The sequence below is a fragment of the Schistocerca nitens genome, chromosome 6 (genome assembly GCF_023898315.1).
Source record: "Schistocerca nitens isolate TAMUIC-IGC-003100 chromosome 6, iqSchNite1.1, whole genome shotgun sequence".
In the NCBI taxonomy this organism is placed as follows: domain Eukaryota; kingdom Metazoa; phylum Arthropoda; class Insecta; order Orthoptera; family Acrididae; genus Schistocerca; species Schistocerca nitens.
Genome location: NC_064619.1, coordinates 501,183,573 through 501,208,274, shown reverse-complemented (window position 1 = coordinate 501,208,274; position 24,702 = coordinate 501,183,573). Strand labels below are relative to the sequence as shown.

The following is a 24,702-nucleotide window of genomic DNA, read 5'->3' as shown; positions in this document are numbered from 1 at the left end:
CTTAGGTTAGTTAGGTTTAAGTAGTTCTAAGTTCTAGGGGACTGATGACCATAGACGTTAAGTCCCATAGTGCTCAGAGCCATTTGAACCATTTTGAACCTTAATTTGTGGAGGAAATTTCTGAGACTGTTAGTTTGCTGCCCAGCACTGTATGCTGCTGAACCATGAAGTGTGGGGAGAACCGGAAAAAAAGAGAATCTAAGCTTTCAACAGCTAGTGCTTTGCAACGATGTCGAAAATTAGGTAGACTGTCAAGAAATGAAGAGGTTCTCCGTACAATCGGCGAAGAAACATGCGGAGAACGCTGCCAAGAAGGGACGAGATGGTAGCACATCTGTTAAGACATTAGGGAATAACTTACATGGTACTAGAAGGAGCTGTAGCGTGTAAAAACTGGCCAGGAAGACAGAGACTGGAATACGTCCACCAAAGCTTCCTAAAAACAAAAATAAAAAAAAAAGTACAAAAAATTAAAAAGAGGGGGGGGGGCGTGCCAGTAAACAGAAGGGCTAATGTTGTAATGTTTTATGTCCTGTCGGGTCACGGAAAGATGAAAAAGGAAATGGGCCATGCCCTTCTGAAGGAACCATCCCAGCATTTGTCTTAAGCCATTTAGGGAAATCACGAAAATCTAAATGTGGATGGCCGGTCGGAGGGGAGCGGGGTGTTTAAGCTGCACACTCCCTCCCCTCTCTATGCGAGTCCTGTGTGCTAACGACTGCGCCACCTCGCTCTGTATACAAAAGAAGGGCTATGATCGGGGCGTTAGGCGTTTGCGATGCTGAACCTTTAAGCAAAACACTGTTAACTTTGGCAGGGCAATATTCACTCTCTTGAAGGAAAACCATTAAGGTTCGGTACATAGAAACGGAGACTATAATGTTACTTTCTATAATTACAGTTGTTTTTTCGCTTACTAGTTTAATATCATGCAGTTCAAAATGGTTCAAATGGCTCTGAGCACTATGGGACTTAACATCTATGGTCATCAGTCCCCTAGAACATAGAACTACTTAAACCTAACTAACCTAAGGACAGCACACGACACCCAGCCATCACGAGGCAGAGAAAATCCCTGACCCCGCCGGGAATCGAACCCGGGAACCCTGGCGTGGGAAGCGAGAACGCTACCGCACGACCACGAGATGCAGGCTCATGCAGTTGAATTATGAAATTATACTTGAGACACTTCTAGTATTGGCCTTGAAACATGTCACCAAAATTTACTGTATTGTTCTCTTTTTATTTTTCTCCGAACAATTGTTGCAATTTGTCGTTTAGTTCCTTAACTCAGTATGTCATGTTTTATATAAAGAATTCATTTACAAAAACTTTTTCGGGTAACGTTTGATTCGTTTGTATTTATATTTTACATGGTGCGTTACAGGAATTGACTCCAGGTATCAATTGCGTTTTTCTGTGTGTCGTGCTCTTGATTGGTGAGGTGCTCCCATGTTCTGTCGTATTCATTGTAATGTATAAAAACAAACGCAATTTTTAAGTAACGATCGATCTTTATACAGAGTAAACAACGAAATTTGGAAAGAACTACTTATTACCGTTTTCTTGTGGTCCACGTGTGCAAGAACTCAAATGTTGAACATCACACACATTTTTCTGTGCAAAGTATGCAATGAATGTAGCAAAGGTACGTAAATAATAAATTACAAAGATGTTTTGTATGTAGTAGAATGTGTTTTACATTCTGTCGAAAAAAAAAGCAAAAAGATGAGCCTGCTGGAAATAATGGAAATCGACGAACACATGATACAGAATGTCAGCCTAGTTTTAAACGGTCAGGATCGATTTCTATTTTTTTCCTTCTTAAACTGGGTTTTCCTTATAAATACTGGATTCAGACTGTAAGTTCATTTTACTTCTCACCATTGTTGGATGTATCTCCGCGAAAGAACTTCGCTTACCCCGGTCTTTTAGTTAGTGTAACTTTTGTAAACGTTTCCTATATAAATACTGTCATTTTCGTATCTTCAGTACAAATAAATCTGTGTAAGTTGATCATCGTGTTTATTTGTGTTTTCGACATTCAGATGTCACCTGCAGATGGCCTGAGGAGCCGAAAGCAGGTTCGTGACCAGGTAAATATAACTCTGCACCCACATTAGAAAGTGTTTTCTTTTTAATATAGTACTTGAACATTTGAAATAAACTTTATAGCAAACTGCAGACTTCTGAGATCCAAACGAAATAACCAAACTGACCTCTTAGACGGGCAGACTGTTTAACACCAAAGGGACAAAATTCGACCAAAGGAAAATATAGTTTACTGCGAAAATAGCCTAGTTTTAAATTTCCATTGTCGCCATTGTTAAACTAATTTTTCGTTACAAATACTAGATTCCAACTGTAAGTTCATTTTATTTCTCACCAATTGTTGTATGTATCTCCACATGAAACTTCGTTTACCCACTTTTTTAGTCTATGTAATTTCTGTAATATTTTCTTATGTAGATACATTGTCATTTTCGTATCTTCAGTACAAAGAGTATCTGTGCAAGTTGGTCACTGTGTTTCGGTGTTTGCGACGTTCAGTTGCCACCTGAAGATGGACTGCGAACCTGAAAGTCAGTTAGTGACCAAAGTAATATAATTTTGCAGAACAATAGAAAGCATTTTCCTTTTTAATACTACCATATTCTGCCGAACACCGACGGAAAATCCAGTTAATGTTAAAATTCTCCTTATCGACTAAGTCTTGGAAATGCTTTCCTACCGTCATACAATATGGGTTCGATGGATTGCTGCTTCTATCTGCATATTCAGTGCTGTTCTGTTTAGTAGGCCCCTGTTGTATAATTGATTTTTTCGGTTTTGGGCCGTAAGTTCCCTGCTTAGTGGTTTATAAGGGAAAAATGTCAAAGTACGCCACCAACTAATTACAGGTCATGAAATGGATCAGCTGCAGGAATTGAGGAAACATTCTCAATACAACAAATATGAAGGTGAAACGCTAAACGAAAAACTGGAAAATAATCAATGAATTTCTTCAGATACTTAGATAGTATACTTAAATGAAAATAATGACACACAGAAATAGTTACTATTGTGAATGTACACAAGCAAATAAGGGTCCAGATTATTAATGTAATACTCTCTACGAAAGAATATTATAATGAATGGACACCCTATATCGTTTACTCTGTTGACTGCATGTAAAAATATCTGTTTATTTAAGTAGGTTTTCTGGTTTCATTGTGTAATCCGCACCGAAAATTGTGTGTGATATTTAATCCGTGTGAGTTCCTGCACAAGGTGACCGACAGAATACCGTCAGTAGAGGAGCTTTCCAATTTCGTTGTTAAGTTTCTACAAACTTCGATCATTAACTAAAAACTACGGTGTTCCGATACATTAAAGATGACAAAACTCTGCAGCACCTTACATATCGAAAACATTACGAATAAATGACATATCATACAGAAAAACGCAATTGACAATAGGAATCATTTCCCGAAACGCGTCGTGCAAAATACAAATAAAAACAAAATCGTGATTGGTAGGAGAAATATAGTTTTATGAACAAATCCCTTTGTTTTTACAGTCGCAGACTTCCACCGACTGTTTATAGGAGAAAATGCTTTTGATGATTGCACGATATGCTTTGCAACACTGGCTTCAAAGTAAAACTGTTATTCTTTCGACTATTACACTATCTCTTTCTGTAGAGGGGTAACTTCGTAAATTAGTACAGATGTACAGCACCTAAAGTTAGATATTATGTTTGATATATATTAATCTTAGAAATAGTCTACACGTTTTAGCTAAACTATTTCTGGATGGCTGATTAACTTTAATTTGACATAGTTTCACAAAGATTAAATTCATCGTATCATCATTCTGCTGTTGCCTTCATTGCTTATGTTCTGTGGTGTCACCGCCAGACACCACACTTGCTAGGTGGTAGCCTTTAAATCGGCCGCGGTCCGTTAGTATACGTCGGACCCGCGTGTCGCCACTATCAGTGATTGTAGACCGAGCGCCGCCACACGGCAGGTGTAGTCTAGAGACTCCCTAGCACTCGCCCCAGTTGTCCAGCCGACTTTGCTAGCGATGGTTCACTGTCTACATACGTTCTCATTTGCAGAGACGACAGTTTAGCATAGTCTTCAACTACGTCATTTGCTACGACCTAGCAAGGCGCCATATTCATTTACTATAATCTGAACAGATAATATTGTGAATCATGTACCGTCAAGAGCGACGTTCATCATTAATGGATTAAAGTTAAGTAGCAAACTAATTACGTCCGCTTTCTGAATGCTAATTCCTCGTCATGTTCCAGACCTCACGTCAGTATAGTTCTTCCCTCCTCACGCCAGCCTGCGTGAGCTAAAAAGCGTGCATTTCGGCCTCCACTAGTAACACGGTGTTGGCTCTTCTGCCAACACAACATGTCCTTCATCGACATAACGTCTCACAGTTTTATAAAATTTTACAGTTAGTATCTCGTCTGACATTTATATGGTACTGTAGTGTGTACGGGTTGGAGCTAGACGTATTACCATGTACACATATACACAGGGTGACTCTGTGATGATGTTACAGATTTTCAGGGATGATGAAGAAGGGTAAATGTATTAATGACCCTGGGCCAGAAACGATCGGGTGGAAAGTTAAAAGCGAAAATCGTTGCGATACGTCTGATAGTGGTAAACTTATGGTGGTACTTGTGTTGCTAAGAGTGTAGCGTATGCACCTTTCAGAGGTGATAGTATGGACCAAAACAAGGAAAAAATACCCAGGAATTGTACTCTAGAATGCATACATTAAGAACTATAAGCACCTGCTCATCTTGGATGATGTGAACTCTCTCTTCTACTTAACAAGTGCCCTTAGCTGTTGCATTTTAGAGCCAATTTTGATTTTTTCTTGTTTTGGTCCGTACTGTTACCTCAAGTTGCCTACTCTACAATCTTAGCAACAGCATTTTATCACAAATACTTAAGGGAGTACCGTCATTGTTTCCTTGAATTGTTAAATCTTGATCATGTCTCACCCGCGATTCTCATAAGCATAGATTACTCATGTAGTTTTTTCCTTAGTCTTCATAATTTGCTGACGTATTAAGTATTTTCAGTTATTGCCCGTATCGCTTTTTTTACGCCGTGAATACGTGACTACCAACTGCCGAGGAAAGACCGGTGAAAGTACTTTCATCAGCATTGATTTCCAGTATTTAATTCGGGTATGCAGTATGCATGAGAAACGTAAATGATAGTGGAGGAGACGGCATCTGAAGTCGTTAAATTTCTCATCGTGAAGTAAAAAAATCTGGCGAGCTACCAGGAAGGAGAAGGTTGTGCGGCAGATCCTTCTGTGTAGCTCGATGGACGTTTTTGCCCCTTGCAGCGCGCAGGCACATAAGGCTCTTAGCGTCTCGCCGCGTTTAACCTGCATAAAGTCGCACTTTCGCTGCCCCTTTCTCCGCGGGTGGTAATCATAAAGTCACAGAGCGCGAGAGTGCGTTCGCGACGAAGCGCGCCCGCGAGGCGTCCCAGCATGCACTTTCTTCTGGCCCGACCGCTGTTGTCCTCTGCATTGTGTCAGCCGCGGCGGCCGGGTTGTAGCCTCTTGAAACATCGCTTTGTGAACGCCTGTTTGGAAATCAACGGCGTTGCTGAACTGCGACCAAGACCAGAACAATATTCAAGCCTCTACAAGGTGCGGAACAAACTGATTTTGCGAACTTCGAATGTCAACAAAATGTACGAAAGGAAACCGATTTACACAGGAAAGTAAGGTTCGAAAGCTATTACTTTCTTAACGGTGTGCTTCTGGGTTTTCAGCCGAGGTTGTTTCCATTTTATGCGCAATATTTTGACGACCCGCCCAGCCGTCATCTTCATGTGATGCTGAAAGTTGTGCTTTTAAGTGCAGTCAGTGGCTGAACTCCAACCAGATTGTGAACTATTGATTGTCTCGGCCGCTGTTTATAGCTGATTTCGGCTCTCAACGCCCAGTACGCCCTTTAGTGCTCTTGTAAAAAGCACATTCTCTCAACGTTTATCAGCTGTAGCGCGTCTGACGGCTGACGACAGGCTGATTGACAGAGTGCAAGCCATGTTGAGCTGTATTCACTGGACCTAAAAGTACTAGCAGGTGTAACTCAAGACGTCATTCTAAAAGGTACAAAGTCGCCAGATGTAGCGGTAAATTCCAGAATACCCGACTGCACTGTTATTGGACCATTAGTGTTTACATTCCACATTAATCATCCAGTGCGTAACGTAAGGCACTGTATAAGGCTATTCACATAAGATGTATCTCGGGAAGGTTGCAATGCAAGGAGACCAGCCAGCTCACGAAGACCTGCAAAGGATCGATGACTCTTGCAGGGACTGGAAGTTGATCCTGAGCGTGAATAAATATAATATACAGCGCGTAAAACCGGAACAGAAGAGAATCGAAGCATTTGAGATGTGGTGCTATAGACGAATGTTGAAAATTAGATGGACTGATAAGGTAAGGAATGAGGAGGTTCTACGCAGAATCGGAGAGGAAAGGAATATGTGGAAAACACTGATAAGGAGAAGGGACAGGATGATAGGACATCTGCTAAGACATGAGGGAATGACTTCCATGGTACTAGAGGGAGCTGTAGAGGGCAAAAACTGTAGAGGAAGACAGAGATTGGAATACGTCAAGCAAATAATTGAGGAGTAGGTTGCAAGTGCTACTCTGAGATGAAGAGGTTAGCACAGGAAAGGAATTCGTGGCGGGCCGCATCAAACAAGTCAGTAGACTGATGATAAAAAAAAAAACTACTCTACGATTATACTATTGGCGGTAAATCACTGGAAACCACAACTACTATAAAATACTCGGAAGTAACCACGCGTAGCATCCTAAAGTGGAGTGGCCACATAAAACAAATGATAGGAAAAGCAAAATCCAGGCTAGATTCGTTGGAAGGACATTGAGGAAATATAATTCATCCACGAAAGAAGTGTCCTCCAAAATACTTACTAAAAAATTCTGTAGTATTGTGCATCAGCCTCGTGACCTTTACCAATTAATAGAAGAGACAGAGATCAACAGAGGAGGGCGCGATTCGTCACGACGTCGTTTAGTTGGCGCGAAAGCGTTACGTAGAGGCTCAACAAACAACTGTGGCGGTCGCTACAAAAGTGGCGTTGCGAATCATGGAGACGATTACTGTTGAAACTACGATTGTGTATGTTGTAAGAAGAGTGCAGCAACATCTTACTTCCTTCCACGTACGTCTTCCGAAATGATCACGAGTAGAAAATAAGAGAAATTAGCGATCTTAGGGAGAAACATCGTCAGCCGTTCTTCGCAAGTAACATTCGTGAATGGAACAGGGATGGGGGAAAAGATACTAGAAGTACCCTCCTCTACACGCCACAAAGAAGATCGCGGGGTGTAGGTGTGTATATATAGATTTATAAGTACCTGATAAATTGTAATATCGGCGCTAACAGTCACAATGACGAGTACTTTTTGCTACCGATACAGTATTAAAACAATTACCTTCAGCAAGAAGAAAGTGCATCTACTGAGAATAGGCCACCCTGTGATATTTGACCAAAAAAAATTCTTCGTTTTGTTTGACCTGTAGGAAACTTGCTTAAATTAGAGACACATGATCTTAAGGTGTCACCATAGATTATGAATAGAAAAAAAAACAGTCGCCACAAGGTCCCTTAAAAGCAGGCAACTAGTATAAAATCTAGTTACATTTGTAACTAAACAACAACAGCCTCCGGAGTCTACCGAAATGACGAGACGTTACTGGCCTATTTTTAAGTAGTTTTGTTTGGATGTACTCTATCATGTCTCAAAAGATATGGAAGCATTTTCTTTCGCATACTGTCTGTTAGCTTTCTAGACCTGCCTCGGGAAGATCTGTCGTTTCTCAAATCCTTTCTCTTAAGATGCAAGTATTCGATGACCCTTTCAAGAATAAAACAAGGGGCCGCGGTGAGCTGAAAATTTTGGCATTGATACTTTAACCTGCGTAAAAGATCCCGATAGATTTTTGTTGAAATGATGCTAGAAATTGTGGCACTGACGTGAATCGGAAATGTAGTTACTGTGCGCTTCTGACCTTCCCTTAAAAATCATCAACCTTTAGTTAGTTTTGGTGCTGTCCACCGAATCTTGCTCTAATCCCTGTATCATTGCGTCACTGGTGCACAACATTTCCTACACTTCTGTTTTGAATGTTTTAGTCATTGGCTATCCTTACCTTTTTTGTCCTCTACTATTCCTTCAGTCGCCAAGTTAACCATTCCCGCAAGGCGTAGCAGTCGTCACTCTAACGTGTCCCTTCTAAGCGTCTTATTTCTGTATACACTTAATTTATAACATCACATATTTCAAACGAGTCTACTGTTTTCTTCTCCGGATTTGCGATGATCCGCATTTCTGTTCTGTGCTCCGAACGTACACTTTCGGTGTTTCATTTCCCTATCAGTATCTGGTATCTGTAGATCTCTTACCGAATAAATCTTACTTTTACTGTGCCGCTCTGCTTGTGATGTCCTTGTTTCGGCTCTTCGGTGTAGTTCTACTTCCTTGATAGGAGAGTTCTTCTATTTCTTCCGGTAACGTGCCGTTTCCAATTTCGATTTTTAGAAAATCGTTATTCTCCTTTTTACTACTCTTGAGAATTTCGTCTAAGCTTTTCTTACTCTTAAGCCGTAGTATGTGCTTAGTATGCTATCCATTCCTTTCAACAGGTTTTCTTAGTCCCCTTACATATGGTACTAGGTAATGAATCATTGGAGTCACTTCCATGTTTTTCAGGATGAAGATGAACCTGTGAGGGGACTTCAGAAAGTAAGTTACACATCATTACGGCAGGTCAAGTAGCTTTTACTGAATTCCGCACTATAGTTCAAAGTTTCGCAGCTACACAACACTATTTCAGTGTAGTTACCAAGTCTCTGTAAACAACGGCCGGAACGTTCTGCCAATCATTCGATCCCGCAACGACAGAAATCCTGTCCTTGGTCATAGTGTCATTCGAGAACCGCTGTGTGAACATCGTCGTCGTTCGAGAACCTGCGATTGCTGCGAACCAGTTGTTCAGCTGCTTGGACAATGGCGTTTGTGGGTGATGAGGACGACATTCCTCCGCGGTCGGCGTTACCCCGTCTGTGCGGCCTTGGTCAATTGTTGGCACCATCTCACTGCGACTGGACGCAATATTGTATTTAATCCATATAAGTTTCCTTTAATTTACGTCTATGGTCGCAATCTTTTCTGTTTAACAGATTACCGGTTTCGGTCTTTAATGACCATCATCAGATCTGTTTCATAAAAACAAAGTCCTAATGTAGTGCAGCCATAGCGTCATCGTCAAATGTTAAATGCGGAATCAGCACCAGTGTCGTCGCCGGAATTTCAAAGTGAATCTGTGCACAATTTAGACGTTTTGCCCACAAGAATCATATTTTCCCTACGTACTTAAACTATGGCCTAAAACTACGGACTACATTTCCAGATGTCGCGCCAGTTCACTCCTACACTTGATGAGTCCATTAACCGTATCAGGACAGAACTGTGTCTGAGGGAAACTCTGAACATTTACTCCCTTCTGCCAATCCGCCATTCCTGTTGCACAGTGGTCTAATGATGGGACGACATGCTTACTTTTTGTAGTCCGTTAGTATAGTCAGTGCCTCTCCATGCAATGGAATGCACCATTGAGTTAAGAATCTGTAAATCGTTTAGTATTAATTAGTTATTTACTACTTGCTTCCTAATTTGTCTTTGTAGTTTATCCAGTAATTAGTAAAGCCACCAGAAATACAATAATTTTAACATCACTATTGTAGCCGCTGTCCTGTTGGCTCCCTCCGATATGTAAAACGGTTCTCGAAACCATTCAAGTGGGCCTAGTTTAATGTGGAATCCGGACCAAGAATCAACCTTTTTTACATATTACATAGATGAATCAGACTGAAATTAAGGAGCCAATTGTGTCGCACAAGCTCGTGACCAGATTACTGGATGAACTACAGATAGAGTGCAGCCTTACTTCGCCGCGGCACTAAGAGGGGTGGGTGGCGGTCCCACTTCCCCAGACTCCTTTTATCCCCGGGAGAGACCCCCAATACTCACTTCGTAGCAGACGGATGGCCCCTGGGGCCTTTCTGGAGGGACTGGAACAAGGACTCTACTCTCTAGGTCACCACGGCCACAAATTAAAGTTAGTGCCAAACATAAATTGTAACATCAATTGCGGGACTCGTACTTTCTGATCTTTTTTGAAAACTTACCTGTACAGGCAGCCAGCGACTTACACTGGCCGACAGGGGCTAACATGTGATTGAAGTGGTTCAGAATTTACTTTTTCCCTTGAGAACTGACGGTACGTTGAACACTGGATGCGGGTAATATAAATTAAAATATCACTGTTAATTAATTTTCGCTAGTGAACAGTTTCCATGTATTACAAACGATGGAAACAATTTCGAAATATATTAAAAATAGATGTGTGCTATTTTAATTAGTTTGAAACGAAACCGGGGACAAAGCGAGAAAATATCGAATATCATTTGCTACACGTGCTAGTTCAGCCCCAGCCAACCGTTTGTTGACCCTCGGACCTGATTAACATATTTATTTGAGCTCATGGGCCGCCTCGTCGCGTGACGCGACAGCTTCACTCCTAGCGCATAACTATAACGTCCGGGACGTTAATGTTTATTGGGTAACGTACCGATAGGAATAACGCCCCTTTCCCGACAAATCACTCCAAAAAAATATGCGTCAAAACACATTTAGGGTCTTTTAAACTTTTTAAAATCAACAGTGGAATTTGTATGTCCAGTCACCAAAAGTATTTTTGGATAAATATTCATAAATGCTTCCTAATAGAGTATGAAATTTAATGTGTTACTATCTACGAACACACGAACGACCTCCCAGTGCCCAAAAATATCAAAGTTACTTCTAATTACTTGTCGTATTTTGTTTTTCTGTTCATTCTCATATTAACGTTAATAAAGACTTGTCCGTTGTAGACGTATTAGAACACTAGAACTGTTAGAACTAAAGGCAATTTATAATGAATTAATTGCAACCAGCAAAACGAGGATAATAGAATGTAATCGAATTAAGTCGGGTGATGCTGAGGGAATTAGATTAGGAAATGAGACACTTAAAGTAGCAAAGGAGTTTTGCTATTTGGGGAGCAAAATAACTGATGATGGTCGAAGTAGAGAGGATATAAAATGTAGACTGGCAATGGCAAGGAAAGCGTTTCTCAAGAAAAGAAATTTGTTAACATCAAGTATAGATTTAAGTGTCAGGAAGTCGTTTCTGAAAGTATTTGTATGGAGTGTAGCCATGTATGGAAGTGAAACATGGACAGTAAATAATTTAGACAAGATGAGAATAGAAGCTTTCGAAATGTGGTGCTGCAGAAGAATGCTGAAGATTAGATGGGTAGATCACATAACTAATGACGAGGTATTGAATAGAATTGGGGAGAAGAGGAGTTTGTGGCACAACTTGACTAGAAGAAGGGATCGGTTGGTAGGACATGTTCTGAGGCATCAAGGGATCACCAATTTAGTACTGGAGGGCAGTATGGAGGGTAAAAATCGTGGAGGGAGACCAAGAGATGAATACACTAAGCAGATTTGAAAGGATGTAGGTTGCAGTAGGTACTGGGAGATGAAGAAGCTTGAATAGGATAGAGTAGCATGGAGAGAGCTGCATCAAACCAGTCTCAGGACTGAAGACCACAACAACAACAACAACTGCAACCAGATGCTTTAATAGACGTTTAATTTTCCATGATATTTCAAGACGCCTGGCATTCTTTGTTCACATTTTTAGATCTTTTTCATGTATATACGCGTCGTGAACATTCTTTGTACGCGAGGTCTAGGGCGCCTTGTCACGATACGCGCGACACCCTCCGTCGGAGGTTGGAGTCCTCCCTCGGGCATGGGTTTGCGTGTTGTCCTTAGCGTAAGTTATTTTAAGTTATATTAAGTAGTGTGTAAGCTTAGGGACCGATGACCTCAGCAGTTTGGTCCCATAAGATCTTACCACAAATTTCCAAATTTCCGTTCTTTGTATACTTAAGTTTTACGGTAGCTGTTTTAAAGTTCCGTTGCAAAATTCTGCAACGCCGTTAGTAACGAAAAAAGGTTTACGTCACACAAATAAACGTAAACATCTGAAGATGGGGTGCCAGGTGTCATGAAATATCATGGCAAATTAAACAGCTACAAAGGCAACTTAACTAAAACTAAGCTACGTCCGAACAGGCCTTGGAAGGCCCAACGGGACCGAACGGCCGCCGTGTCATCCTCAGCCCACAGGCATCACGGGATGGGGATATGGAGTGGAGTGTTGTCAGCACACCGCTCCCCCGGCAGTTTGTCAGTTTACGAGACCGGAGCCGCTACTTCTCAATCAAGTAGCTCCTCAGTTTGCCTCACAAGGGCTGAGTGCACCCCGCTTGCCAATAGTGCTCGGCAGACCGGATGGTCACCCATCCGAGTATTGATCTGACGGGAACCGGTGTTACCACTGCGGCAAGGCCGTTGGCACAAAGGCAACTAGTTGCAGGTAATTCATTATGAATTACCTTGTAATTTCAACAGTTGTAATGTTCTAATATGAGCAGAATGGACAAGACTTATTTACTAATGTTCATACGAGAAAGAATAAAATAGTTCATATATATGGTTCATATGGCCCTGAGCACTATGGGACTTAACTGCTGTGGTCATCAGTCCCCTAGAACTTAGAACTACTTAAACCTAACTAGCTTAAGGACATCACACACATCCATGCCCGAGGCAGGATTCGAACCTGCAACCGTAGCGGTCGCGCGGTTCCGGACTGTAGCGCCTAGAACCGCTCGGCCACTCCGGCCGGTTAATAAAATAGTTCAAATGGCTCGAAGCACTATGGGACTTGACATCTGAGGTCATCAGTCCCCTAGACTTAGAACTACTTAAACCTAACTAACCTAAGGACATCACACACATTCATGCACAAGGCAGGATTCGAACCTGCGACCGCAGCAGCAGCGCGGTTCCGGACTGAAGCTCCTAGAATCGCTCGGCCTCAGCGGCCGGCGAAAAATAATAGAAAAACAAAATATGGCAATGACGTAGGGAGCCGCAGTCGAGAAGCCATTGGCCACACCGAGGACGAACGTTAGTGGACATTAACATACCAAAATTCAATATTTGCTAGCATTTTTAAATACTTGTCCAAAAATGCGTTTGAACGATCCCATAGGCATGAGTTGTTTCAATAATACTAAATAAATTAAGCCAAAATTGCTTTGCTCATATTAAAAAGTTCAAAAGTCGTAATCCCTTGAACTTAATATTTGTCGGCTGTATTATACAGAAGCCAAACAGGAAAAACGCAGACAACAGAATGGATCGATTTCCAAACGGATAACACTCGCCCTTCCAACCTCGGTACATATTGACAATGGTGAGAATATTTTGGTAGACATCAACAGTGTTCAATATTTCTATTAGACAGTAGACATTACAACAATACCCATCGTCAGACGGTCGTTATATTCACGTATTGATAGTAAAAATAAATGTATGAGGACCCTTTAACTCCCGTGTGACATTTCTCCCACACGTCTCTACGCATCCTTTTAATGTAATCAGCTGTTGCCGCCAGTAAACAGCGGTCGCCCCCACTCTCTACCCGCCGATGAGCACACGGCCATAACTTCGCCCTCATACTGGTAACATGTTTCTCTTCGTAATTCAGATCAGGTGGCGGCGAAGTGGCACTGCACAGGCGCGGAGTATGCAAAACTTTCACTGGCCTGCGCCATGAGCTGTATATCTGAGGTGAGCCGAGCGTCGGCGGAGATGTACACAAATGTGTTCTGGCGGAGCACAATGTGAGCGCCTCTCTCCGCCCACGAACTTTTTCCGCTGGTCACCAGTTGCCCATCCATGTTCTAGACGATAACTGTCATAGTTTCGTTTCTTACGGTAGTTGTATGTAATAAATACAACAATGCCACCATGAGACCTCGAAGACCACGTGAGGCTGAACGGCCAATGTCACATGTTCTGCCTTATGGTGTCTTTCGGGTGCAGTATGGAGGAACAAGCGGTCAGTGCACCGATCTCCCGGCTGCTGCTAGCTTCCCACACCTTGGAACAGCTATTTCTCATTCAAGTAGTTCAGTTGGCATCAAGAGGTTAAGTATACCCTATTCTAGTTCCTATATCAAGGAAAATGTATGGCGCTGTGGGGAACTGCTTCCAGGTCCTTCGCATTGCAGTCTGACTCGCTGACGGACAAGGTACGTAGGCGGGCCACTGGCGGTCGTAACGGTCTTTTCTCCTGAACACGAAGTGATGACGTACGTAGCATCAGAACTCATGACAAACCGCATTCAGAAATATGACCTTGCAAACGGAGGACAAACATAGACGCTGATTGATTGCGGCAGCGGCGAAAGACCGGTTTTGTGTGAAGAAAACTTCCTGATCCGAGCAGTTTTCGCACACTTCGCCTGTTACGGTATGGATCGTTAACCAAGACCGGTACTACGTATTGAAAAAAATGCCGAAAGTTTTCAGTATAACGGTTCCCGGTAAGTGACGGCGTCACTATGTTGCTTACAAGACTCTGGACTCTACCACGAATATGAGCAGGCTAAAAATACGAAGCTATAAATAATGCTTACTTGATCGTTTTGCTTTTAACCTTTGTAGAAGGTTTATTTACTCGAGAAATGTTCATAAAAATGGTTCAAATGGCTCTGAGAACTACGGGACTTAGCATCTGAGGTCATCAGTTCCCTAGAACTTAGAACTACTTGAACATATAACCTAAGGACATCACACACATCCATGCCCAAGGCAGTATTCGAACCTGCGACCGTAGCAGTCGAGCTGTCCCAGACTGAAGCGCCTAGAACCGCATAGCCACACCGGCCGGCAAATGTTCATACTTTATGCTTTAATTCATTTAGAATTTTTGTTTTTGATTGTTCACAGAGGTCTATAGGGGAAGCCTTATTCTACAGCTATCGAAAGGAAGCCGCGCGGAGTGGCTGCGCGGCTTGAGGCGTCATGTCACGGACTGCGCGGCCCCTCCCGCCGGAGGTTCGAGTCCTCCCTCGTGCATGTGTGTGTGTGTCGTTCTTAGCATAAGTTAGTTTAAGTAGCGCGTAAGGCTAGGTACCGATGACCTCAGCAGTTTGGTCCCTTAGGCATTCACACAAATTTGAACCGGAAGGAAAGTAGAATAGGTTCTAATTTCGAGATAGCTACTAACTTAGACAATACCTAATTTTAGAATGTAAGTCAAACTAATTCTTAAGTTCACTGGGCGCAGCACAACTATTTGCTTAATGACAGAATTCCTTCTGATATTAGAGGATGGATTGGGAGACGAAAAACAATTGCATTACTCTAGAAAACATAATAACAAAATTTTTCATTCTTATCCAATTTTTCACTTGAAATCGAAATGGGAAAAACAAGAGACAACGCATGCTGAGACGGTCGTGTTTCCTTAGTCGTCCTACACCTTACTATGTTAAAACGGCAAACAGAATTCACCCTGCACCACACATGTGTTGTAAAGTGCACTATTAGCTGTGGAAACAGTAAAACACAGAAACCAAGTAGTAACCTGCCTAAAGATTGGTATAAAAACCAGTGTCTTATTGCAGGTCAAATATACACTTATTCAGACTTAATGATAATTCAGACAAGCAGTCAATAACAGAAAATTTGTAATTTACTGTACACTATTACGCACAGTATCAATTGGGATATTTAGCCTACACAAACCACCCCCATACTCAAAGTTCGTGTTAACCGACAGAGAGATCGAAACAACTGGCAGAGGAACGAATTGAGAAGCTTCGGGTCTTTTGACTAGCACTAGACCTCGAAGTCACCACGGCACTGTACGCTAAATTAGTACTACCACACTGAGCTGAGATATGTGAGATACCTCGGGCATGGGTGTTTGTGATGTCCTTAGGTTAGTTAGGTTTAACTAGTTCTAAGTTCTAGGGGACTAATGACCTCAGCAGTTGAGTCCCATAGTGCTCAGAACCATTTTTATGTGAGATATGAGGTGTCACATTTTCCGCTGATACATCGACAAAGATGGTCGAAGTACATGCTCTGTCTGCTCCCAGTGGCATATACAGGGTGTATAAGAAGTATGGCTAATGCTTCAGTTATAAGGGATCAGAGTCTGCACGCAAAAGTAAGCAGGCGAGGCCGTATAAACAAAAGTTTGGAAATACTTTCAGAGTTATGAGGCAGTCAATTACGTTGGCAGTTTTAAACAAGTTTACATGAAGAGTTACGAGCGTTTCTTGGAAAACTCGTTGACTTCGGTGTTATATGCCATTTATAGTAATGAAATTATAGCTTAACTTCCAGCCGACAATAACGAGGTCGCTAGAGACGTTTCAAAAATTCTGCCGTATGCTTTTTAAAGAAATCGTACAAGGATTTGTTTTAAATGATTTAGGAAAACAGAAAACCAGAATCCAGATGACCGTGTAGTGATCTCAAACCTGTCCTCCCGAGTGTGAGTCGAATGTGTCACCACTGTCACCTACCAGAGCGCTTACACTTAGTAGAAGTATTTAATTCATACATTTTAATGTGGGTGCTCCATTATGCCTTAGAGCGCACTAGCCTGATCGGCGGATAGACAAGATAGTATCAGCATTAAGCTAACACTAAGGAAAAAGGTCTTCTTTCTCTGAGTTTAAGTGCCAGCACTACTCTGAGATGAAGTTAGGACAGAACAGAAATTCGTGGCGGGTTGCATCAAACGAAACAGAAGGCTGGCCATAAAAAGTCAAATGGACGCTTGGCACGCCAATTGCCAAGTTATAGGCACCTCCAGCTCTTGGTGCGACGGTTAAGGATGGATGAGACTGAATGCACTACCCTAGCTGTATTCGGCGTGTTTCAATCTACATTCAGCCTTAGGTATTCACTTTACAATATTTTGTGTGACATTTTGTTAACCTTCCGTAAGGTGTAGCAAGTGGAGAGCGTGCCACATAATGGGCAGGGCACTCTCATAACTTGGATTTTTTTTCCGGAGGCATGTTGTTTAATTTGATTTTATCCTTGTTTTAACGGAAAGAGGAGATACACGAGTATCGTCTATTTCGATACACTGTGTAGATCCCAAACGCGTGGTAGTGTGTATGAACTCAATCTTATCGACAGATGCCAGTCACTAAGATCGGTTAGGGTTTATTGTTTCCAATCAGATTGCTGTCCATGTTAGAAATATTTAAGGCATTCCCAGAATGAGATTTTCACTCTGCAGCGGAGTGTGCGCTGGTATGAAACTTCCTGGCAGATTAAAACTGTATGCCGGACCGAGACTCGAACCCGGGACCTTTGCCTTTCGCGGGCAAGTGCTCTACCAACTGAGCTACCCAAGCACGACTCACGCCCCGTCCTCACAGGCCCCGAGTTCGAGTCTCGGTGCGGCACACAGTTTTAATCTGCCAGGAAGTTTCATTTAAGGCATTGCTCAAAATGTCCGTATATATATATATATATATATATATATATATATATATATATATATATATATATATATATATATATATATAAACTGATTGAAGGGGCCACCGACATGCCGCACTGTTACGGTACAGTTCACTAACGGATGCTTCAAATACATTTCTCATCCAAGATATTGCAGTTCTTGAAATATTCGTTACCAAAAATTGGTTGCCGTTGTGAACAAATTCTGTTAAGGATTCTCCATGATCCGTGTAATTCTGAATATAAATCATGTTGTTTGTATTATGATTGGATGATGATGAAGGTAGGCGTAAACAAATTTGGCCTTCCACAAAGGTTTATCGACACACGAATCGAACAGGAATGGGCGACGAACACTGCAGGTACACAAAATAGCCTTTCTCACATGCCACACGTTGAGCACAGGTGTTGATGTAGAAGTGGGCACATTGAGCAAACTACGAAATTTTCACTGTTTTCTGTGAGGACGACCTTTCAGTTTCACCTGTGAATGTCTTTAGTATGCTTCCACATGAACACGTACTCGATGTTGGAAAAACGCACAGAGAAACCATTGTTACGTAGCGTGTACACGATACCGCGTTATTTTCGGACGAATCTTCAGGCAAGAAAATTCCTGGAGAACAATGTGACCTCGTGGCTGCTTACCTGTGGAACTTGGGCGAACTCGGTGTTCCCCGCCGAGCACGTGAGACAGTAGACGATCAGGAACAGTAGCGGCAGCAGCGGCCGGCGCATAGCGGACAGCCCGTGTGTGCGGGACATCGTGGTGTGCAGTCTGACAGTGGAGCCCCTTCCTTCCTGACTGGCGAGCGGCCGTGGTAGGACTGAGCCTGCGGCCGCGCGGCTCTCTGGGATAAGTACCTGTCCTATGTGGGTCAGCGGTGAGCGGCAGAGACCGCGCCGCCGCGAGCCCCCACCGCCGACGCTACTCGCTGATGGAACGGTGGCCCACGCCCGGGAAGGTACACTGTTGGTGCTGTACAATCACAAGTATAAGACTTCGGGAACATCTTTGCATATGATACGTCGAATTGTTTCTGTACCACCTCATTTTGCATGTTGTGTCACCATTGAAGGACAATTACATTTCCACTTTGTTTTTTTTATAAAGGGCAGTCAAATCAAAAGGAGGCAGAATGAAAAAAGTCAGTAAACAAGTAAACTATTATTTCGAAAGTAACGAAAGTAATCGCCGTATAAGTTGATATACGTGGTGCGACGGTAAAGTAAAGAGACTGAAGTGAAAAAAAAATGTTGCTTACCGTTTTAGTCAAGTTTAGTGTTGTCTCCTTCAAAGTAGTTACCTTCTGATTGCACACACTTTTTCCAGCGCTTCTGCCATTGATGGTAACATGTCTGGACTAATCTTCTACATCTACATCTACATCTACATCTACATCCATACTCCGCAAGCCAGCTGACGGTGTGTGGCGGAGGGTACCTTGAGTACCTCTATCGGTTCTCCCTTCTATTCCAGTCTCGTATTGTTCGTGGAAAGGATTGTCGGTGTGCCTCTGCGTGGGCTCTAATCTCTCTGATTTTATCCCCATGGCCTCTTCGCGAGATATACGTAGGAGGGAGCAATATACTGCTTGACTCCTCGGTGTAGATATGTTCTCGAAACTTCAACAAAAGCCCGTACCGAGCTACTGAGCGTCTCTCCTGCAGAGTCTTCCACTGGAGTTTATCTATCATCTCCGTAACGCTTTCTCGATTACTAAATGATCCTGTAACGAAGCGCGCTGCTCTCCGTTGGATCTTCTCTCTCTCTTCTATCAACCCTATCTTGTACGGATCCCACACTGCTGAGCAGTATTCAAGCAGTGGGCGAACAAGCGTACTGTAACCTACTTCCTTTGTTTTCGGATTGCATTTCCCTAGGATTCTTCCAATGAATCTCAGTCTGGCATCTGCTTTACCGACGATCAACGTTATGTGATCATTCCATTTTAAATCACTCCTAATTCGTACTCCCAGATAATTTATGGAATTAACTGCTTCCAGTTGCTGACCTGCTATATTGTAGCTAAATGATAAGGAATCTTTCTTTGTATGTATTCGCAGCACATTACACTTGTCTACATTGAGATTCAATTGCCATTTCCTGCACCATGCGTCAATTCGTTGCAGATCCTCCTGCATTTTAGTACAATTTTCCATTGTTACAACCTCTCGATATACCACAGCATAATCCGCAAAAAGCCTCAGTAAACTTCCGATGTCATCAACAAGTTCATTTATGTATAATGTGAATAGCAACGGCCCTACGACACTCCCCTGCGGCATACCTGAAATCACTCTTACTTCGGAAGACTTTTCTCCATTGAGAATGACATGCTGCGTTCTGTTATCTAGGAACTCTTCAATCCAATCACACAATCTTCTGTAATATCCTCCAAGACCTTCATCACAGCTTTTTGGACATCTTGTGTTGTTTGAAAATGGTGTTCCTTGACCGCCGTTTTGACTCTTGGAAATAGAAAAAAGTCACACGGAGCGATATCTGGTGAATAAGGTGGCTGTGGTAGTACTGAAATTTGTTTTGTGGTTAAAAATTGCTGTACTGACAGAGCAGTATGGGATGGCGCATTATAGTAATGCAGAATCCAACTGTCAGCAATGTTGGCACGGACACGAAGAACTCATTTACGAAGTCTTTCTAAAATTTCTTTGGAGCAATATTGGTTAACTGTTTGTCCAGGAGGCACCCACTCTTCATGAACAATTCCCTTGGAATCAAAGAAGCATACAAGCATGCATTTCACTTTTGACTTTGACATGCGAGCATTTTTGGTCTCGGTGATCCCTTTGAGCACCATTACGAACTTTGGCGTTTTGTCTCTGGATCGTACTGAAAAAACCAACTTTCATCACCAGTGATAACATGGCTCAACACTTCTGGATTGATTTCCGTTTGCTCTAACAGATCGGCTGCCACATTTTTCCGTGTTTCTTGCTGTTGCGGTGTGAGATTTTTGGGGACCATTTTTTCACAAATCTTTTTCATACCAGTTATTATTAGACTAACCCTTCCTCGACATGTTCAGTTCTTCTGCAATCATTTTGAAGGATAATCTTCGATCAGATCGTACGAGTTCACGCACCCTGGCCAAGTTGACATCCGTCTGTGAGCTTCATAGTTGTTCAAATGGCTCTGAGCACTATGGGACTTAACATCTCAGGTCATCAGTCCCCTAGAACTTAGAACTACTTAAACCTAACTAACCTAAGTACATCACACACATCCATGCCTGAGGCAGGATTCGAACCTGCGACCGTAGCAGCCGCGCGGTTCCGGACTGAAGCGCCTAGAACCGCTTGGCCACTGCGGCCGGCTTCATAGTCGTCCACTGCGGTCTTCATCTTTAACATTCGTTTTGCCTTCACTAAACATTTTATGCTAACGCAAAACTTGAGCTCTTGACATAACCTCCTCTCCAAAAGCCTTCTGAAGCCTACCGTAAGTTGTCGTCGCGTTTTCACCCAATTTAAAGCAAAAAGAAATGGCATCCCGTTGCGCAACATTACGCGGTTTCATTTCCGTGCCGAGAGACACAAACACGTGTTAACGTATTACAGCACAACTCACGACTGAGCAGTTGCATCGATGTGCCACTTGGCCTAGAAGCAGCTTATAAACCAAGGTCAAAGATATTGTGCCTACGCAAGCCTGCAGGATTACCACATCTTGCAAAGAAAATCAGTCTCATCACTTTACTATCACACCTCGTATTTATCACAAGCAGAGACAATACAGTCAGTGCCTTCCTAGAACATGATTGCACTTGCCTACGGAACCATGCTTCTACCCCTGCGTCTACCATATCGTCTGAAGCAAATCCTCGCCAGGGACTTCTTTATTCAGTCTGACCCTCATGTATCCTTAGTCGTTTCGAGAACGCTGCAGAAGATTGGCTGGGAAGCCCATACACATGCTCCATGGAGACCCAATCTCTCCCCACACGCTTTCCACATTTTTGGAGCCCTGAAGAAACATTTGTGGCCGTCGATTCGCTTCGGTTGAAGAGGTGGTCTCCTAGGTACAGACATGGTTCCGTAGGCAACTGCAGACCTTTTTCCATGAAGGAATTGCCAGTGCTGTCGAATTCTGAGATAAATGTATTAGCGTTTATGGCTATTACTTTTGAAATAATAAGCAGCTTACTTATTTTCTTCTATGTGTCTCGATTTCATTTGGTAGCCCCTTATACACGGTCATTTATATTGTAGATACTGTAGTAGCATTTACAGGATCAGCTACTCTGCTTGTTACCGTTTCCTGTTAGCAGATAAAGGAATTCTTCCCTGCCGGCCTGCTGTCCACTGACGGACTTACGGACATATTCTCATACTGCAAGTGATTTGAATGCCAGAATTATTGATATAAAGAAATAAAGAGGCAGTGGGAAGCTACAGGCAAGTAACAGCAGTTGAAAGGAACCAAATATGTTGTTCGTCTAAAGCAGAATAAATGCGAGGTAGTCTTCATACACAATTGGAAAGAAATACACACAGTTCTGGATAACTTGGAACGCGGCCGTTTTGCTGTACGAAAAAAAAGATACCCGGAAATAATATAAAACGAAAATAAGTCGTTCAGTCCAGTGCTTGGAAGCCTTGTAGCAAGCAAGGACAACATAGAGGCAAAATGAAACAAACGTGTGCCGCACTTATTAATACTTTTGTGTAGCTATAGCAATATCTATGAAATTAAAAATGCAAAACAAATATTTACTTTCGAATGTTATTCGTCGTTTTATTAACTAGTAGTAACCACGAAAAAATGAGTTAAAATTTAAATTAGAACTTCAAAATAATTATGGTGCAAGACAAATCAAAATTTAATGTGATTTTTGAGGCTGTATTTGACTGGCTATTTGTGTAATATTTGCTTTCATTTCTGTCGTAGCATTTCGAAGATTGTCGCTCAGATACTCATCTGTGAGACGAGAGCAATATTTATTTTTCTTGTAGTTGATAATTGAAAAATATTGCTCATGTAAGTGCTACCAAAAATTGTAAGTATCAGCTGAGCAACACTTTTGAGTTCTACAAAATTAGATGGCAATCTGCCATACAATTTAACAAGATCACTGATTTCATAAAAACTGCTTCTTAGAGTCATTAGGCTGACGATCAATCACATTCATTTGTCAGTTTCTCTGTACGTTCTGACTATCACACGGAAAAGTGTTTGCAAAAATCTTCAGATTACCAGAAACTTTCTCGAAATTACAAATTCTCTTACAACTTACCTTCTAGCTGCATTAAAATGCATTTTTATCGTTCTTTCAATGAAAATTTATTCCAACTTCCTCGACAGTTATTTTTAAAATTTGGGATTTGTTCACCTTCTCGTCAATACGTTTTGTGAAGTGCTTGGTTTCCATTTGGAGTACCTTTTCATCTGTTCGAATATTAGATGTTAAATTGTTTTTTTGTTGAGGCCTTATACGCAGCATATTAAATTCATTAGTTAAATCTCTCAAAAAACTAGACTCGTTTAACCATTCAGGATCTGTAAGGTCTAGAACACATTTGCCTTTTTCTATCACCATGTGTTGATTTGTTTTCTGAGGCCAATAAATCTTCCCAATACTGCACCTCTACTCTCAGAATAATATAGGATATCTTGGTGATAAAATTCCATCTCTGACAAAGTGTTGAAATCGGTGATGTATCAGTCAATTTTTTTCTGACATTCACGATGGATATCACTAAGTCTAGTACTTCGTTAAATTGAAGAATTTCAGCATAAGGCTTCTTCGTGTAGCCTACAACACAATAGAAAAATAATAGGATATTTCTGTCAGCTTAGTTTTAATTCAGCCCACGAGACCCTTGTTTTGTTCACTCATGTTTCAGCCTCCTTCAGTTTTACAAATAGTAATTGCATTGATATTAACACTTATTCTGTGACGAAATAAATCATACCCTGCAGTCATTCTGTTCAAACTGCATACCTGTAAAAGTTCCTCAGTCAGTTTTGATCAGTTCCATTTCGGATTGCCGACTTTAACTGGAGCCAAAACCGGACAACTGAAAAATGTATTATTATTATTCACAAAACATCCCACAGTATATACGTTATGGCTACTACAACAGGAAGCGTGCATTATTTGACACGATATTCAAAGTTAATACAGCGAATCCAGCCATTTCTGCGAACCTCTACTTTCTTTGCTAGATATACACTCCTGGAAATTGAAATAAGAACACCGTGAATTCATTGTCCCAGGAAGGGGAAACTTTATTGACACATTCCTGGGGTCAGATACATCACATGATCACACTGACAGAACCACAGGCACATAGACACAGGCAACAGAGCATGCACAATGTCGGCACTAGTACAGTGTATATCCACCTTTCGCAGCAATGCAGGCTGCTATTCTCCCATGGAGACGATCGTAGAGATGCTGGATGTAGTCCTGTGGAACGGCTTGCCATGCCATTTCCACCTGGCGCCTCAGTTGGACCAGCGTTCGTGCTGGACGTGCAGACCGCGTGAGACGACGCTTCATCCAGTCCCAAACATGCTCAACGGGGGACAGATCCGGAGATCTTGCTGGCCAGGGTAGTTGACTTACACCTTCTAGAGCACGTTGGGTGGCACGGGATACATGCGGACGTGCATTGTCCTGTTGGAACAGCAAGTTCCCTTGCCGGTCTAGGAATGGTAGAACGATGGGTTCGATGACGGTTTGGATGTACCGTGCACTATTCAGTGTCCCCTCGACGATTACCAGTGGTGTGGTGCCAGTGTAGGAGATCGCTCCCCACACCATGATGCCGGGTGTTGGCCCTGTGTGCCTCGGTCGTATGCAGTCCTGATTGTGGCGCTCACCTGCACGGCGCCAAACACGCATACGACCATCATTGGCACCAAGGCAGAAGCGACTCTCATCGCTGAAGACGACATGTCTCCATTCGTCCCTCCATTCACGCCTGTCGCGACACCACTGGAGGCGGGCTGCACGATGTTGGGGCGTGAGCGGAAGACGGCCTAACGGTGTGCGGGACCGTAGCCCAGCTTCATGGAGACGGTTGCGAATGGTCCTCGCCGATACCCCAGGAGCAACAGTGTCCCTAATTTGCTGGGAAGTGGCGGTGCGGTCCCCTACGGCACTGCGTAGGATCCTACGGTCTTGGCGTG

At 42.4% G+C, this 24,702-nt stretch overlaps 1 protein-coding gene across 1 annotated transcript in view; it reads right to left on the bottom strand.

Annotated features, from left to right (window-relative positions):
- Window positions 1-18,330, bottom strand: part of LOC126262910 (mucin-5AC) — a 321,105-nt gene extending 302,775 nt beyond the window's left edge. Inside the window, exon 1 of the mRNA XM_049959817.1 lies at window positions 18,192-18,330. Coding sequence (XP_049815774.1) covers window positions 18,192-18,308 — 117 coding nt within the window. The 5' untranslated portion in view covers window positions 18,309-18,330. The remainder of the gene's footprint in view (window positions 1-18,191) is intronic.
- Window positions 18,331-24,702: the final 6,372 nt, after the last annotated feature.